This window comes from Populus trichocarpa, chromosome 9 (assembly GCF_000002775.5).
Source record: "Populus trichocarpa isolate Nisqually-1 chromosome 9, P.trichocarpa_v4.1, whole genome shotgun sequence".
Taxonomy (NCBI): Eukaryota; Viridiplantae; Streptophyta; class Magnoliopsida; order Malpighiales; family Salicaceae; genus Populus; species Populus trichocarpa.
This window is the reverse complement of record NC_037293.2, coordinates 6,558,139-6,576,476: the sequence shown is the minus strand read 5'-3', so window position 1 is coordinate 6,576,476 and position 18,338 is coordinate 6,558,139. Positions and strand designations below refer to the sequence as shown.

General features: G+C 31.8%; 1 protein-coding gene and 1 long non-coding RNA gene across 2 annotated transcripts; one reads left to right on the top strand and one right to left on the bottom strand.

The window, feature by feature from the left end:
* Positions 1-159: 159 nt before the first annotated feature.
* LOC112328598 (uncharacterized) lies at positions 160-2,452 on the bottom strand. The gene is made up of 2 exons (XR_008060156.1): positions 1,712-2,452; positions 160-1,270 (listed from the first exon to the last, which is right to left on the bottom strand). It is a non-coding gene; the product is annotated as an uncharacterized LOC112328598 (long non-coding RNA).
* A 5,723-nt stretch (positions 2,453-8,175) lies between these two features.
* On the top strand, positions 8,176-11,899 carry LOC7454894 (beta-amyrin 16-alpha-hydroxylase CYP87D16). Its single transcript, XM_052455641.1, has 9 exons — positions 8,176-8,495; positions 9,447-9,777; positions 10,040-10,189; positions 10,363-10,611; positions 10,719-10,808; positions 10,907-10,985; positions 11,076-11,182; positions 11,325-11,452; positions 11,549-11,899. The coding sequence occupies exons 1-9, from the start codon at positions 8,284-8,286 to the stop codon at positions 11,640-11,642; spliced, it is 1,440 nt and encodes a 479-aa protein (XP_052311601.1). The 5' UTR covers positions 8,176-8,283; the 3' UTR covers positions 11,643-11,899.
* The last annotated feature ends 6,439 nt before the right edge of the window (positions 11,900-18,338 follow it).

The following is an 18,338-nucleotide window of genomic DNA, read 5'->3' as shown; positions in this document are numbered from 1 at the left end:
AATTTCAACATCTTGGTGGATGATTTCTGCCATTTTTTCTTTCTTTGTTTCATCCTGTAAATTCACCGACAAAACATTTTCCATGAAATTTGTACATTGCAACAGTTGGCACATGGAATATCATGTTTGCATTGAAAAATCTTGAAGGCGTCAATACCATTGAGATTTTAAAAGTAGATCATACTCAATGGATATTCAATGTTAGAAATTTGGACACGTCCACCCCAAACCAGAGGATTTTGATTCAACTTTTAGAATTCTAAAAATATCCATAATTTAAACCTACAGAATCTAAAACAATTTCTGTCTGCATTTGTGAAAGTAAGAGCAAAGCCAGGATTTTCTTCCTCACAAACCTAATCTTTACGGCATTAATTACTCCGACAAAGAGAAATTGAACTTGTTTACCCTTAGATCTTCAGCTGTGCAATCCGAGACTTGCCAACCATGATCTTTGATGGAGAGAGTCCATGCTTCTCTGGAAATGAGACGATGCATACTCCTGAGTCTGAACAAGGAATGGGAAGCCATGTCAAAACAGCTAAAGAGTATGATGCCACCAAATATGATTTCTTTTGGACTTAGGAATGCACCTGTGACTGTTTCAGGAACTCATGTGCTTTTCTGAGAGGAGACCCATATTCATCAACAATCTTGCTTGCGATAACAGCTTAATCAAGGTTAAATGAAAAAAAAAAAAAAAAGACAAATCAAAAGTTTTTGAATTTTGAATTTCTAGAGAAGCGGGAAGAGACTAGTGAGAGAAGGGGAATTTAAGAAATAAATATTTTAATTTTTCCGTTGCTGATTTGATGTTGACACATCAACAATGAAAAATCCTATCCTTCCTTGGATAATTTATTGTTTCGCAGCAAAAGATTTTTCATTACTAAATCCTTCAATCATATATAAATATTCCGATATTGATTCAACAGCCGAATTACGTAGTTGCTAAAATCCAGTGCTAATAGCAATATTTTTTTAGCAGTGAATGTTTCTACTGCTTCACCGATCACAATGCCACTAACTCCAGTGAATGATTTTATCTTACAGTCAGAGGAACTGCCAAAATCAGAAAAATTAGGATAGCGGGCTGTTTCAAACAGTTGAAATAGGCAGGAGTACTGAACTTGCAATCCTCACAGATAATAAAAGCCTTTAAAAGTTCCATGGAAACACTACTGAGAAGACACTATAGAAGAGGGTATGGCCTAGAATAGCAGCGCCATGTAGGTCTGCGCTCAGAAGACATTTGGGCAAATTGTTCCTCCTGCAAGAGAGAGCAAAATGACAATGACAGAAGCGGCTAGAGTGGAGAGAGTATGAAGTGATATGTTTGCAAGAACCTAAATTTTTTTATATATTAAAGTTTAAGATTATTGTTTTATTTTGGGTCGGATTTAAATTAAACAGAATTCATACTTTACTCAAAACCTAATCTTTTATCTTTAATTTTTATCCGAACTTGAAATTAGTTTAATTATGAAGAGATACGTAGTAAGATAACGTTCATGGATGTTTAGCCAACTTGATGTCTAAAGATTATAACTTTTGATGCAGAGTACTTTACTTCGAACCCATAAATTGTTTAGAAAAGCTAGTTAAAATCCCTACTGTCATCTAAGAAACTGATGAAGACAATTTTTAACAAGTTCCAGTAAAATTCATGTTCAATTTATAAGCGGGTAAATTCTTTTTAGTACGTTCTTACCGTCAGCGCAACATGCTCTGTTTTCTTCGTCGTTGTGCTGAGAACAGTTCTGGCATCCCCCACTTCTAGTAGTGGAAGAAAGCATACATTTCTTGTTTGGATTCATTTGCTGGCAAAAGGGCTTGTGGTGCATCAAATGTTCTTGTTGAACATATTCAACATAGATATCATGTCATGGTGGGTTCATTTTCTTGCTCGTTATGGAACCTCTAATGGTCAAATCCATCATAGTAACCAGTGCGCCACTGGCACCGAAATTGGTTGCAGGGTTCGTGCTTATCTATCAAAATTATTTACAATGACCTAAACGAACCAAAAGTTAATACAGATGGTGTTGGTTGGTGAAGTGATTTCAACGTCAATACAGATAAAATGACAAAGGGGTAAAATGGTGGTTGGTGAAATTGAAAATCATAAAAAGGAAAGTGTGCAGTGTTTGTTGGGGAATTCCGTCTCCTTCCATACGCGGACCGGTGGTGTATTGATAGTTGCTCAAAGAAAGCTAAGCACACTGAGACAATATTTAACGTGATTCGGCAAATCGTCTACATCCACGGGAGAGGTCCATTTTATTAGAAATAGAGAAAATGATACAATAAATACATGGAGAAAAGGGATCACTCAACTCTACTCAACTCACTGCTCTCTTTGGCGCTCCTGCAGCTGCTGCAATGGCAACAAGGCTGCTGCCATTGCAGCTCTCTTTCTCTCTATTCTCACGTTCACTCACACTTTACACACTCTCACATTTGCTCTCAAATAATTATATCTCTTTTATAGGCAAATATGGTCAACATTGGTGGGACAAAGAAACCTTAAAACATGCCACCAGTGGCATTAATGGAGCAACCACTTGCTTAGTGGTGGGGTATTATGTGCAAATGGCAATATCCTAACAGTGTTGGCATCTAGAAGAGAGAGAGAGGGTAGTTGTTGACGCTGAAGCAGGCAAGGGTAAAAATTGTGTTTTTATCCCAGTTTATGGAGAAGGAATATAGCACAGAGAATGAGAATAATACGAGAAAGAGATTGGTGTGGAAGAAGCCATTGATGACTGATAATGGTTTTGTGGAACTTGGGAATGTTATGGAGACTGATTCTCGACATATTTTATGAGTGTCTAGCTTTACGAAACCAGCACACTAGAGGCCAATGAAAAGCGAAGGCACTAACACTGGTTTCCAGGATTTGCTCTTCAATCATTAGGTTACAAATGTGACCAAGGAAGGATATTTAAATAAATCTTCGTCTAGGGGTCACAAACACAGGGGCTCCTCATCTTGTAGCTTTAATAATCATCAACAACAGTACAGTAGTGCAATTCATTTAGGAACTTCTGGTGTTTTCAATATTCAATATTCAATATTCATCTCACTTTCTAATTGATTGCTAGAACTCAAGACAACATGTCACCAGCTTGATGAGAATTGGTCTAAAAGTTTCTTACAAGATTTTTAAAACTTTGTTTCTTATATGTGTAAATTTTTATAGTCATGCTTGTTTAGCAAGAGTTTCAAGAATGTGTTTAAGAACGCGATGCAAATTGTAATTTTAAAAAAAAATACTTAAAATAGTTTTTTTTTATGTTTTTATATTGTTTTGATGTGCTGATATCAAAAATAATTTTTTAAAAATAAAAAATTTTATTTTGATGAATTTCTAAGGTAAAAACACTTTGAACCGCCACTGCTATTATAATTCCAAACACACCCTAATAAGGCTATAAATAAATTGTTCCATATTTGGCATATTTTTTCTAGTTAATCTAAGGTTTTTTTTTTTATTTTTTGGTTTAGATATCTTTAATTATTTTTATAACTTTGTTTATTACGTTGTTTTCCTGATATACAAATAGCCTTAAGAGCTATAACACAGAGTTTTGATTATTGAGGCTATTAGAAGATAATTATTCAGTAATACAACTGTAAATTAGAGTTTATGAATAAAACTGTAAATTAGAGTTTGTTCGTGATCTCTTCTTCCAAAAATTCTTGCCTTGCTATACTTTAATTCCTATTTCTTAGATTCAGTCCAATAATATTATAAATTAATCATTTTTTATAAAATATCTTATACATAAAATTTTGCGAAATTGAAGATATTCCTTTTAAATAAGTAGAATATTTAATTTAATTATAATATATTTTACATAAAATAAACACAAAAAAATTATCTATAAAATATTTTTATGCAAAGAACACTTCCGTTAATTTTTTTTCAAGGACCATGTTAGTATTAACAGACAAAATAAATAAATGACAGATCTAGAACACAGAACAAATTAGAACAGAGAACGTCTAGCTTGCATTGGCAGAGGATTTAGGGGGGAGATTCGCACAAGATTCAAGTGTTTTTTTAAAATTTTAATTTTTTATTTTAAATTAATTGTTTTTTATTTTTTTAAATTAATTGTGAAAAATAAATTTTAAGAAATAAAAAAATATTATTTTAATATATTAAAGAAAAACATATTAAAAGACAATCTTATCATTATCCTCTGAAAGCTCCGCCTTTGACTGCGGCTAGCCCCGTCTAGTGTTCGAATTTGACTAAGAAAAAATAATCTATATGCTGATATAAGAAAAAACTGAATAATTAATTGGAAGGTCCTTCGACGATGAGTCAAGTCAGTCCACTGTCCACAACCAACGAATTAGTTTTAATAATTAGTTTTTGTATTTTAAAAATAGATTTTTTGTATTTTTTTGTATTTTTAAATCATTTTAATTTGCTGATATCAAAAATAATTTTTTTAAAATAAAAAATATTATTTTAATATATTTCTAATTAAAAATTATTTTAAAAAATAACTGCCAAACATCCAGAGAAGAGAAAGCCAAAATAAATAAAAGAAGAGACAGAATTTCCATTGTATTAAAATATCCTAGATGACTAGCAATTAACAAGCTTTGATTTTGTACTGGTCATAGAAAGCGGCACTAATTATTTGGTGAAATATATGATTAATAATATTCTTAGGATCACACTAACAGTGAACATCACTTCAATGCTGAGGATACTTATCGAATTAGTGTTCTTATTAAATCTTGTTATTAACTAATGTGACATATTCATAATTAGTCAAAATTAATCTTAAAATTCGATTCTTTCTTATAATAGAATCAAGATAGAATGGATATTAACATCTAATGTGATATTTATCATTTTTAAAGTTGCACACACCTATAACGTATGGACACGTGGCTTGTAATTGAAAAAACAAAAAAACTCAATAAATAATTATTAATAACTTTTCTACCTCGTTTTTTTTTAATCTCAAATTTAGTTATTAGATTTGATGTCCTCGATCAATGTTTCAAATAATCACGAACTTAGATCTAGCTATATGATATTCTAAAATTCAATTTTTTTATACTCAATCATTGATTGTGTGTGTGTGTGTTTTGCAAGTTTGTTCAAGGATCTATATGCATTAAAGAATAAATTAATTTACAATTATGTTTGGATTTCAAGTTGTGAAATTGTTTGATCTTTCAATATTGACAAGAGAATTTGATATTTGATCATTATAATTTTTAATTTTTTTTGTTAATATAAATATTTAGATTAATTTATATATATCTCGATTAATTTCACAAACTCTAAAATTAATAAGATTAATAGGATGATAACCTTTAATAGTTCTATCAAGGACCGTGTAGTGCGACCCGTTGTTCAATTAATAACACATCACAAGAAAATTCTAAGATTGAGACACGTAGAAAAGTCTCCAATTGTAAACAATTTAAAAGAGGAAACTCATTGGAAAGTTTATAAAATGGAGAGGACAAGAGTACTATATATTTGAAATTTCAATACTTACTATATTGGGTTGCTTTCATTCGAATAGATTCAACTTTCGTATTTATTAATTTATTTTTTCAAGTCTTATGAAAATTATAATGATAATGTTCTGTCAATATTATGAATAAAATTACATTTTCCTACCAACAATAACTATAGCTATTAGCTAGCATTCTTATTCAATAAGAATAACGTCAGTGCCTAATCTAACATATTTATTAGCATTTTTTAGACTTTTCTTTGATTTTGACGTCATTATGTGCTCAATGAAATATCATGGTAGCATTTATTATTATTTTTTCTTCATTTCGTGTTTTTTTATTTGATAATAACATATAATTTAGTATTAAGAATACTAATTAAATTGATTTGTTTTATTGAGTTTATCTAGATTCTCAAGTATTTTTTTTTCTCCATATTTAATTGAATTGCTATGCCTTGATATAGGTTCTAATAAAGCAATACTTGAGGTTTTACGAAGATTCTTAAATCAAAATATGAATATGAAATGGAAGATCAATATAATAAATTTACAGATGTGCCGTTGAAAAAGAAGAGGGTGTGTTGGCGATATTCCAACTTATAGATTAATATTAATAATACACCCTTCTCTCTTTCTTCTATTTCTCTCTTTTATTTTACACATGTACCTGTTACGACTTCAAATATAGGTACCAAGTGGTAATTACTGTGAAAAAAAACTACCATCCTTCGTGATAAGTTATGATATTCTTCAAATATTTTTCAAGATTATATATTCTCGGGTTTTAAGTGAAAAAATAGATTTAATTTGAATAACTTGCATCTACCATCTTTCTTGTACATATAAAAAACATATATTTCATCATCTTGATTTGATTTTCTGTATACTTGTTACTTGCTCAAACAAACTTAAATATTGGCTTAAGCATTGAAGTGTATCTCATTCCATGAAAAACTTGGTTTACATGATCGAACATGCCTAAAACTCACTAGCCAGTGAAAATCTATTTTTTTGTGAAGTTTTTCCACAACTTTATCAATAACGTTGTCAGCGGAAAACTGAATAAAAACTACTCAATTCCCTTTTAACTTCTACAAAAAAAATTTTCCATGGGTAACAAGACTCTAACATATGGGATAATAATTAATCTCCCCACAGGGACTCCAATTCTTCTATACGCCCAACAACTCTTCTAACAAATACAAGTATTCAATAATGTTGTTTTAATCATATAAGAACAACTTTGCTCTTTTCTTTATAACCAATAGAAAAGTCAAGTAATAGGTGCACAAAGACAACTCCGGTTTCAAAAAGAAACTAGATAAAACAACAAGTCAAGTAGACATCACTATCATCTTTTGATTTTTTTTAAAAATAATACATCTTCATGTCACCCTCTTTGGCACGCCCAAATAATTGACCATCCTCTCTAGGCATGCCCAAATAAATGACCATTCTCCCTCGGGTCTAGTCTAGGGGAAGGGCTTAGCCTCCATAGGTCTAGAGAAATAACCATCCTTCCTTGACACGTCCAAGAGAATGACCATCCTTTCTAGGCACATATAAGAGAATGACCCTCTTCCCTTGAGTTTATCCTAGGGGAAGAGCTTAGCTTCCATAGGATTAGCTACATTTGATGTTTTGGACCTTAATCTTCTAGACCTTTTGGGTGTATAAAAGTCTTCGAGGGACTCACCATATTTCTATCAAACATTAATATAGATGTAAATGATATTTATACCTCATTAAATGCTATTGGGATAAAATTACATTCCACACCCCCCTCTTTACAAAATGACAAGACTAATGTGCTATAAATATACTATAAAACCTTTAAAACAAAGATTCGCAATCTTAATTCTTTACTGCATATATACTTTCATAACATTTTTGTTTAGAATATTCTTGTATTTTCTCTTTCTAAAAATATATTTATTTAAGTATCAGAGAGTCCCCACCTCCACTAAAGAGGATTGTTTGCAGGTTCCAGCTACGAGTCATCTTAACATATCAAACACTTAGTATAAGCTATCAACCTCCTTGGCTAAGGAGAATAGATGAGATTGTTAGTACCAATTGATTAACCAATTATCCAATTTGGGAACTCTATTCCTAAACTACTTTGATTTTTTAGGACTTCATCACTTATATATCTTTAGTTTTTTTATATATTTTTATAATTAAGTAGTAGTATTTGTAGTTTTTGGATTCCAATCAAAGTTTTAATCCTTGGTGATAAAAGAATTATGAAGGCAATTGTGTGTACCAGATCAAGTATTTATCCAAATTGAGGAAAAAAGCTATTTACTCGAAGGAAAAATCTTTCCAATATTTCAAGTAATAATTACTTCACTTCTTTTATTTTAAAAAATAATTAAGTGTTTCTGACTATATAATATATTTACAGAAAATGAAATAATAATTCATGGAAGATAATAACTCATGAAAGAAAGTATGGCCCTTGCTTTGCATTTAGACTTCTGATTCAAGACGCCAAGCCATCATGGAATGATGTTGCGGGTTAGACCATCTGCTGAACATTTACCGTATTTTATGCTTTAAGGAACGTACCTGATTAAAAAAAGGAAAAAAAAAACAGAGTCTGCTTTATTTGTTGGAACAAATGGGTCTTAGATTCTTTAAGGCAGCCCTTAGGTCTATTTAAGCATCATCCTTCGCTGATTTTTCCAAACTCAACCTTCACTTCTAATACTTGTGCTATCCTTTGCTTCTCTTCTTCACTCCCATTATCCTTCGAGGGAGAGATAAAGCAAAAGGGCACAAAATGTTGGGAATTGGGTTGGTCCTTGTAGCATTTTTCGTCATATATTACACTCATTTGCTTATTAAATGGAAATACCCAAAAATTAATGGCGTTCGAGTTCAACTCCCTCCTGGTTCTATGGGTCTACCTATCATCGGAGAGACCATTCAGTTACTTATTCCAAGCCATAACTCCATAGATATTCACCCATTCGTCAGGAAACGAATCCAAAGGTAACATGGGAGTCTATATATATATATATATATATATTATTATATGTTGGTCTGATTTGATTGTCCCATGATCAGCCTCTTGTGCATATATATATATATATATATATATATATATATATATATATATATATATATATATATATATATATATATATATATATAGTAGTTAAGCAAGAGTGTAAATCCTTCATCAAAATTTATCTTTCCTCTTCAGCCAAAAAGCATGCCTGAGCTGCTAAAAGTTTTGCTGGTTTGCTTTCATGTTTTCGATCATAATTGCAGGTCTCTGTGCTAATTGTCACTCTAACATGCAAATTACGCCATGTGTATTAGGTGCTAGCTAGATTTTTCATGTTTTTCCAAGAATTACATCTCATTTAGATAACGATATTACATCTCTTTTTGTCCAAGCCAGTTTGGGGCTTTCAGGCTACTGGTCTTTCTTGACCTTCGGTGGTATCTTTGGTTTATGCTTTCTTTCGTAAAGTTTCGGACGTACGATTTTGGAGAGTTTGAAAATTAAATTGCAGAACTTGGTTAAATATTTTGGTCTCCATTATTTCTCAAAATATTACGATTTTGTTTTAATTGAATCACATTATTTTTACAAAAAAAAAACTCTACTTTACACATCAGAGAACGCATGAAATTAGTGTAGAAGGGATATTAAGGTTGAATATTTGAGAAAAGAATTCCACAGCAGTTAACTTATGTCGAAGCCTGGAACTGAGTCAGAGAGGAAGTGTTACTTGGCTATTTTTTTTCACAATTTGTTCTGAAATGGATTGCATTTATTTTTTCAAGAAATGGAACGCATTTCTAAATATTTGGTCTATATTCCGTTTTTTATAATGCTAAAGATATAGCAGCTAACATCTTTGTCATGGCTAACTAATATGATAATCTTGGTCTATATATATTTCATTGTTTTTGAATATTCCCTTGTTCCAGGTATGGGCCCATTTTTCGGACAAATCTGGTTGGAAGACCAATCATAGTCTCAGCTGATCCTGAAGTCAACAAGTACATCTTTTCCCAGGAAGGCAACTTAGTGGAGATGTGGTATTTGGACTCCTTTGCCAAGTTGTTTGCATTTGAAGGTGAATCCAAGGTTACTGCGATTGGTCGTGTGCACAGATACTTGAGAGGCATTACTTTGAATCACTTCGGTGGTGAGAGCCTGAGGGAAAAGATGCTTCCTCAAATTGAAGTCGCAGTAAACAATAACTTGTGCCAGTGGTCCACTCAGGGACCTGTTGAGGTTAAATCAGCTATTTCACGGGTAATTAATTACCATTTTCACTTAGAGCTGCTATGTAGAATAACATTGCAAATTTATCATATGGATCTGATATTCCTCACATGATTCACATCAAGTGAGATGTAGCCTTACTAGCTTGTTTTTCATGGGTTCTAAATCTAAACCTCACTCATCAAGTGAGATATACAATTGAGCATTGCGAGGCTTAGCAAATATTTAATTACAGCATTGTTTAATTAGTTGTTTATGCTCTTGATTGACTCGGCTTTCTGGCGTTTTGTAGATGATTTTCAACTTCACCGCGAAGGTTGCATTTGGTTATGATGTTGAAAACTCTAAGGGGGAGAAAATTGAAAACTTGCCCAATTTCATCAAAAGTCTCATGTCCTTTCCCTTGAATATTCCTGGCACTACATTTCACAAGTGTATGAAGGTAAGGAGAATATTTGTTAGAATTTGAAATTTCTTTCTCGGAAGATTCTCAAGTAAATTAATCAACAAGCTATATTGTTTAATTATCATCCACTCAAATTATTACGGATATTTCGTAAGAAAAACTTACCTCTCCGAAAAGTAATCACCACACATCTATCTTTATTTATCCAGGACAAAGAGAAGATGTCGAACATGGTGAGGCATATAATAAAAGAGAGGTTTGATTCTCCGGATAAACGTCCTGGAGATTTTCTTGATCAAGCTATTAATGATATGGCATCAGAGAAGTTTTTGACAGTGGATTTTATTGCTGAACTCGCTTTTGGGATTTTATTCGCCGCCTTTGAATCTGTGTCAACAACACTAACACTAGCTATCAAGTTTCTTGCTGAAAACCCTCTGGTATTAGAAGAGTTGACGGTACGTGTATATAATAATTCCATAAAACCAAATAAACCATGCAAAGTTCTTACTCATTATATTGAAAAAATAAATTCATGTTCTAACACTTGTAATTTATTTTCCAGGCCGAGAATGAGGCAGTTCTAAAGAAAAGAGAGAATCCGGACTCCCTGCTGACATGGGAAGAATACAAAGAAATGACTTTTACACAGAGCGTTAGTACCCTAATCTCACCTGTTAAATTAATCTTCCTAAGCTTCAAGTATTGAAATGTTATTTGTGTTTCTTGCTTGGATGTGTTTTCTATGAACAGGTCGTCAACGAGACGCTTAGGTTGATGAATATTCCACCTGGTTTATTGCGAAAGGCTTTGAAGGATATTAACGTCAAAGGTAGGCTATCTCTCTTAATTTGTTTTCTCTGCTTTCAATATTAATTCTTTGATTTGATTGATTTAGCATTTTATGATCTTCACCTTCCAGGATACACAATTCCGGCCGGTTGGACTATAATGCTTGTTACGCCTATTGTTCACCTGAATCCTGAAACATACAAGGATCCACTAAAGTTCAATCCATGGCGCTGGAAGGTGTGCCATTTTATCATGAAAAGCTTTCAGGATAAAAACAAAACAAAAAACGGAAATTCATGTCTGTTCAAGAGTTTTGAACATGTTGCGCACGAGTCCTGATTTGCTGTTTTTTTTTTGTATTATTTAACTGAACATACAGGATCTTGACCAAGTCACTCTTTCCAAGTCTTTCATGCCATTTGGTGGAGGCACGAGACAATGTGCTGGGGCAGAATTCAGTAAAGTTTACATGGCGGCCTTCCTCCATGTCCTGGTCACCAAATATAGGTATATATATTTCTTATTTTTTTTTGAGAAAAAATGTAGCCTACCATGGGGATCGAGAATCTAAGATGATTATGCTCCTGATTATTAATGTAACAGATGGACAAAGGTGAAGGGAGGACGTATCACTCGAAGTCCAATTTTATTATTCCCAGATGGTGTTCATATTCAGGTTTCACCAAAGCATGATTGAATTCGCAGAGGTTGATTGAAAAATAAATGAATCTCCTTTTCAGGAGAGAGAAAAAAAAAAAAAAAACAATTTGTATCCAATCATCTGTAGGTAGCAAGGAAAAAAAAAAGACAGGGGCCATCCCATTTTGTTTTTGTCACTTTGTACGGGCAGATACCTTTTTATCTGGTTAGAGAAGTTTATTGGCTTGTTGCAATGTTATGTTTGGGTACATGTCCTTAAAATGTTTGGCATTGCAATATATGTTTTTTTTTAAATGATTTTTTTTTTCAGATTATTTTTTGTTGTGTTTTTGGTTTGTTTTGATATTAAAAATTAATTTTAAAAAAATATTATTTTAAAAAATTTCCAAACCAAAAATACTTTAGAAAAACCAATTAACTATTTTTCACAACTCATTTCCTTTCTGCATAAAAAGATTAACAAAGCTATCTATCCATCTATATGAAACGGAAGCACGTTCCTAATTTAATTCCATAAGTGGCCTCCACGTGTTACTAAAATGCTTTAATTTATTTATAAATAATTTCTTAAATTACAAAAAAAGAGTAAAAATTTAAATTCAAAATCATAAACGTTTTAATACTTTCTAGTCTAAAAAAATAAAAATAAAATATATTCTAGAATATGTAAAGGGTAATTTTTTTTTTCATCGTTATATATGTACGTAGAGGATATTTATGTTGAGATTAAGGGAGTCTTCGGCATATTGATATATCATCAGGCCAAACTTGATTGTTTACTCTCTACGAAGACTTCATAACTTAAAAAAAATCATGTTATGGGACTAAAAGTTTAATTTGTTTTTGTATTTTGGATCGTTTTGATGCGTTGATTTCAAAAATTATTTTTAAAAAATAAAAAAAATATTATTTTAATATATTTTAATAAAAAAAATACTTTAAAAAACAAAAAAAAAAAACTTATGGTACACCAGCCAGCTTGACGTTAATGTTATTTAATTCAATTATTCATTCTTTGTCCTGAGGCTCCTTTTTATCTAAAGAATTTTAAAGTTTTCAAACTTTATGTTTTGAAGAGCGGAGTAGATTATTAGTTTTTTCTGCAACGTGTTAAAAAAATGGGAAAGGAACATTTTGGTCCCTGAAGTATGTAATTACTCAAAATTAGGCTCTTAAAGTGGATATAAATTAACACGGCAGATTTTGAACAAGGCGTCAATTAACGTCTGAGTTTCCAATAGGTTTGGATATTTCATATACATCGTAGCAGCAAGACTTTTAGATGAAAACGACATAAAAAAAGGAGATTGATATTTGATGAATGTGATTAATGCAGCAAGAAGGGTTTAATTTGTCTAAGTTATTAACACATAATTAATACTGATTAACGGCATAATTAATGAAACATGAAAGATTTATATTGATGAGTGGGATAGGGCAACATGGGAAAAAAACAGGATAAGCTGTAATTAATTAATTCTCTTTAATTCAGAAAAAAAGATGTGGGAATAGTGTAATGCTTTATATCCATAGTCTAAACTAATTAATTTTCGCTTTGTATGGCTCATTCTTTCTACAGACCAATAAGATACTAAGAAACCATATAATTCAGTCGAGAGAGGAAACGTATGTAATACTGTCATAAGAAAACATAACCCGCAAAATTCATTAATTTTGTTTTTTTTATGTTTTGTTTTCATACAAGTCCTTTTCTTTCTTATCCAATCAAATGTTTTTTTTTTCATGTAGTTCCTAATTTTTCTTTTTTCTTTTTTTTAAGTGCAAGAAAATAAAGCAAAGACATTGTCATAACCCAATTTTTAACCCTTTTATTTTATTATTATTATTACTATTATTTTATTTACTGAAAAATGATGATGAAAAACAAATAAAAAATGAAGAATAAATTAAAATTTGGGTTAAGGGTAACATGATTGGAAGTTTTGGAGTTTAATTAAACTTTGGAATTAATTTAATTAATCAAATCAAGGGTTTAATTAGAGAATTGATAAATTTTGAGACTTCATTGAGCTTGGAAGTAATTTAATTAATCAAATCAAGGGCTTAATTGGCGAATTGATAAGTTTTGAAACTTAATTGAGCTTGGAATTAATTTAATTAATGAAATCAGGGACTTAATTGAAGAAATACCAAAGTTTGGGGCTAATTGGGGTCCAAATTGCAACAGATTAAAGTACAAGGATTATCTTGTAAAAATATCATAAATACAGGGGTACAATTACAATTTACCCAGGGGCTTGATTACACGATTTCATAACTTCAGTGACGAGATTGAAAATGGCCATTCCCATCACACAAACGGCGCCGTTTTTAGAAATCATTCATCGCCTTCTTCGTCTCCTTCCAAAGGAACGGTTTCTGCAGTAATGGCTTTGAAGCCGTTTCAATTGTAGGGATGCTTGGCATTCTCTGGCTATAAAGCCAGAGAAGATGAGAGAGCGCGAGAGGGGGAACACGAAAAAAGACTGGGGGAGAAACACGAAAAAGCCAGGGGAAACTGGCAAGAGAGATAGAGAGCGACCGAGAGCACGAACGAAAACAGAGAGGAAGGACGGAGAGAAACAGAACCAGGGGAAAGTTTTGGTCCCTCAACCAGCAGCACCTCGTGCTTTTACCACCATTGTCTTCGTCTTGAACGGAGAAGACTGGACAGAGAACTAGAAAAGGAAAGAGCAGAACCGAGGAGAGGAAGAAGAAAACAGGAAGGAGGGAGAAAAACTAAAAAACAGAGGGGGAAGAGAAACGAAAAAAGAGAGAACAACCAGAGGGAGCTTACGTTCAACCGGCAGAACGTCATGCCTTTATTATCATCTCCTTCTTCCTGAGCAGGGGGGGAACCGAGAGAAACCAGGGTAGCAGACTTTCGTTCCCCTGTTTCTTCTAAAAAAAACAGAGGAGGCCACGAGCGGAGGACGAAGAAAAGAGGCAGAAGACGCAGGACACCGAGAGAAAACAGTGAGCATAAAAGGTAGGAGGAGACAAGCAGAAGGGAAGAACCTAAGCAGAGGAAAGCCACCGTGACCAGAACCATCGTTGCTACTGCCTTCGGTGTTTCCAGAACCAGGTAAGTAAAGCTTCACTTCCCCCGCTTTTCATTTTAATTCACTTCCTTTACCTGCTCATGCACGCGTGATTTAGTTCACGCGTGCTTCATGTTGCCCAGCCGGGTCACTGGCTTGGGCCAGTGACCGGGCCGGGCTGGCTGGGTCCAGCCCAGCCCCGCACATGTGGGCTGAGCTGGGCCCAGCCCAAAAAACCAAAAAAAATAAAAACAAAAAAAATAGAAAGCATAGAAATAAAAAATTTGCATGTCTTAGGAAAAATGTATTTTTATCAATTTATTCACTAATATCAGAATCAGGAATTAAAAATATATATATATATACTGATTTTTTTCGTGGCTGTGAATTTTTACCAACGCCAGAGTTCGAATTATTCGTGGTGGAATTTTTACCAATGCCAGAGTTGAAATTATTCGGGATCGAATATTCACTGGCGTCAGAGTCAGGAATATTATAAACAAATCATCATAGCATAAACTAATAAACATTTAGCAATTTAAGACAAAACCAGCAATGCAGTCTGTTGACTAATCCCGTACCACAGAATCTCTGTTGACCAGTTAGGGTTTCTAGTGACTATAATACTAGGTGGCGACTCCTTAAACAAGATATTTTTCCCTAAAAAACAAGATACAATAAATTTGTTCTTTTTCCATAATTCAAGAAAATTTTTAGAACCGCTAGAATGTCGGGTGCGACAGAACATAACTAAGTTCTCTCAAAAAAAAAGATTTTGCCGCGGCAGCCTGTAGCAAAAGACCTAATACAGGAGGAGGATAACTTTAAATCTCCATCATAGATACTTTAGACTTTCCGCACATTAAAAAAAATATTTGAAAGTATAGCGTGTTTGGAAGTATAACTGTGGTTGTTTTTAAAATATTTTTTACTCGAAAATATATTAAAATAATATTTTTTTTATTTTAAAAAATTATTTTTGATATTAGCATATCAAAATGATCTGAAACACCAACAAATATTAATTTAAATAAATAAAAAATTAATTTTTTTACAAACACTTTTAAAATATAAAAACAAACAACAACTTAATAGTTTTAAAACTAGGCCCGGCGGGTTGACCCGGGACTCGCAGCTGGAACCAGGCCGGGTTGAAGAAAAAACAGGGGAAGAAAAAACCCGGTGTGACCCTGCGATCCGGCAAGACCCAATCAAAAACCCGATTACAACCTGTTGACTCTTTTTTTTTATTAAAATAATATCGTTTTGATTTTTTTTTAAATTAACCTGAACAACCTGATAATCCGGTTAAAAATTGAAATTCGAATTTTGGATCAGACCGGATGTAAAAACTATGAGATTATACAATAAGTCCTTTTAATTAGATAAAGAATCCTCCGATGATTAAATTAATAAAATAAGAGAGGAAATGTATGTGCCCTTAGAGGCCTACAATCTCCATTAAGTGTGTTGACTAGCGAATATTTTTATATATTTCACCCTAATCAAGAGTCATTATGACATTTTGTATTGGAAAATGGGCCTATACAGGAGAGGTCGAATGTGCACAGACATGCGTAGGTAGACTGAGATTTTTATTTTTTTAAAAAAAAAACTTTATGATATCTGTCGCAACTTTTCCATGTCATCAAACATGTCTAATTAGAGTCAGACACGTCATAGAACACCTGTTAGGTGGCCATAATTTCCCAAACTAACTCATAAATTTGATTTTTTAAAATTCTAATTTTTTTAAATAAACTTAAATTATATTCTCAAACTTAATTTTTTATTAATTAAACCTCTAATAAAATTAATTTAATTCATTTAAAATATAATTAAACCTTAACACTAGATTAAATCCTTCAATTAAACTCAAATTAATTCTCAAACATAATTAAACTTTAATTTAACCCATGATTAAATCAAATTGACCTATTAAAAATTTAATTATGTTATTTGACTTAATTTCTATGTAAATTCATCCAATAATCATTGAATTTAACTTTGAATTTGTATTATTTCTTTAGTCTTTGATATAATAGTGTATAATTAGATTTTGAATTTCATCCAAAATTACAACTTAATTTTTCTATATGTTTGAGATCTTTCTCGACGTGTTTTCTCCGCGTCGCCAGTTTTTATTTTATTTTATTAATTTTGTTTTGAAAAAAAAGAAGAAATGAATTTAGAAATTAACTCAAAAATAAGCTATGAGAACAATTATTTAAGTGACGAGGATCATGCTTTCTTATAGTTGGTCAATAGTTAAAGCAAGAAGTATTAGGTCAACCTCTTGGCCTGGGGGTGGACGTTAAACCAAAGTCTTTAGGGTAAAAATAAATAGCTGGTTGGTTCCTTTCTCTTATCCTAAATTTCCATATATATTTTACAAAGGGCAACATTGATAATATGAGCTTTCTTAAATTAGTTATTCTTATTAGAAATTAAAATCAACATTCCCAACATTAAATGTTAGTATTTACCTGTTTTATGTAATATTTTTTGTTTCGATCCAGTTTTCTTTTTCAAGTTTTCTAACTCCAAATAAATCAATAATTTTGTCTCTTTAAATAACAGTTTGGATGCAATAGTTATAGTTATTGAATTTAGATCCTTCGTGACGTGTTTTGTCATGTTCATTAAATCTAAATCTAAATTGAATGGAAATGATTTAATACATAATTATAAAAATAATAACTATTTAACTATATATTAATTACTACGTACTCTGTAATAAATATTTAAAGATCCTGCTAATATATAAGTGTCCTTGTAACACTTGTTTAGAGTCATTCCATGCTTATAATCAATCACAATATTTCCCTTTTTTTATTTAGAATTTATTGTAAATGCTTAAAACTATTACCATATAAAATAACATGCACTTAAATCATAATAAATGCATGATGCTCTAAGGATAAATGGAATTTAATAAATGCATTCAGCTAACACTCAATTGATGCTCTAAGGACTGTACTGATTAGCTTTTTCTATAATTTAAATCACCGCAACAAATATAATGAGAACAGAACATACAAACATTCGAAAACTTTTTTCTTTTTCTAAACGCAAAATGTCCTTTGCACCCGATGTTGCTGCGACTATTCTCTTACTAGAGCGTGTTTGATATTATAATAATTTTTATAATTATAATTTTTAAAAAATAATTTTATAAAAATTAGTTTTAGTTAAGGTTGGTTTGTAAAAATATATGTTTGATTAAAACTATAGTTAAAATTAAGGTTGAATAAAAAATAGTTTAATGTGTGTAGTTAAGAATGTTTTTTATGGCTTCCTGAGTGTGCAACAATATCAGGTAAAATATTATCAAGAATAAAATTGGGATTGCGATCAAATTCTGCAAATGCTACGTCATAATGAAATCTTCTTCTAATATAATTATGTAGTGTCATTGAATAATATTAAACACTAGTTTTCGAATAAAACACAATGTTTAAAAAATTTTATTGAATTTATTTGTATTTTACTAGGTCGGACTCAGTCCAATGCATTTAAGTTGGGGTCGGAACCCGTCCAGGTCATGAACAGTAAAGATGAATTACTCTCCACTTCTCCAAATATTCATTCTTTACTGTTCACGTGAATATTAGAGCAACTGAATTAATTCAAGTGAACAACAAATCATAAACATAGAAATTTTGTTTTTGTTAAACCGTTGTAACAATTGC

Bases quoted from the DNA above. Each gene is read 5' to 3' on its own strand.
- LOC7454894 (XM_052455641.1), top strand. From the start codon at position 8,284: ATGTTGGGAATTGGGTTGGTCCTTGTAGCATTTTTCGTCATATATTAC. The intron at 10,986-11,075 runs GTAGGCTATCTC...TTCACCTTCCAG, and splicing joins GAAGGATATTAACGTCAAAG to GATACACAATTCCGGCCGGT. The intron at 11,183-11,324 runs GTGTGCCATTTT...CTGAACATACAG, and splicing joins TCAATCCATGGCGCTGGAAG to GATCTTGACCAAGTCACTCT.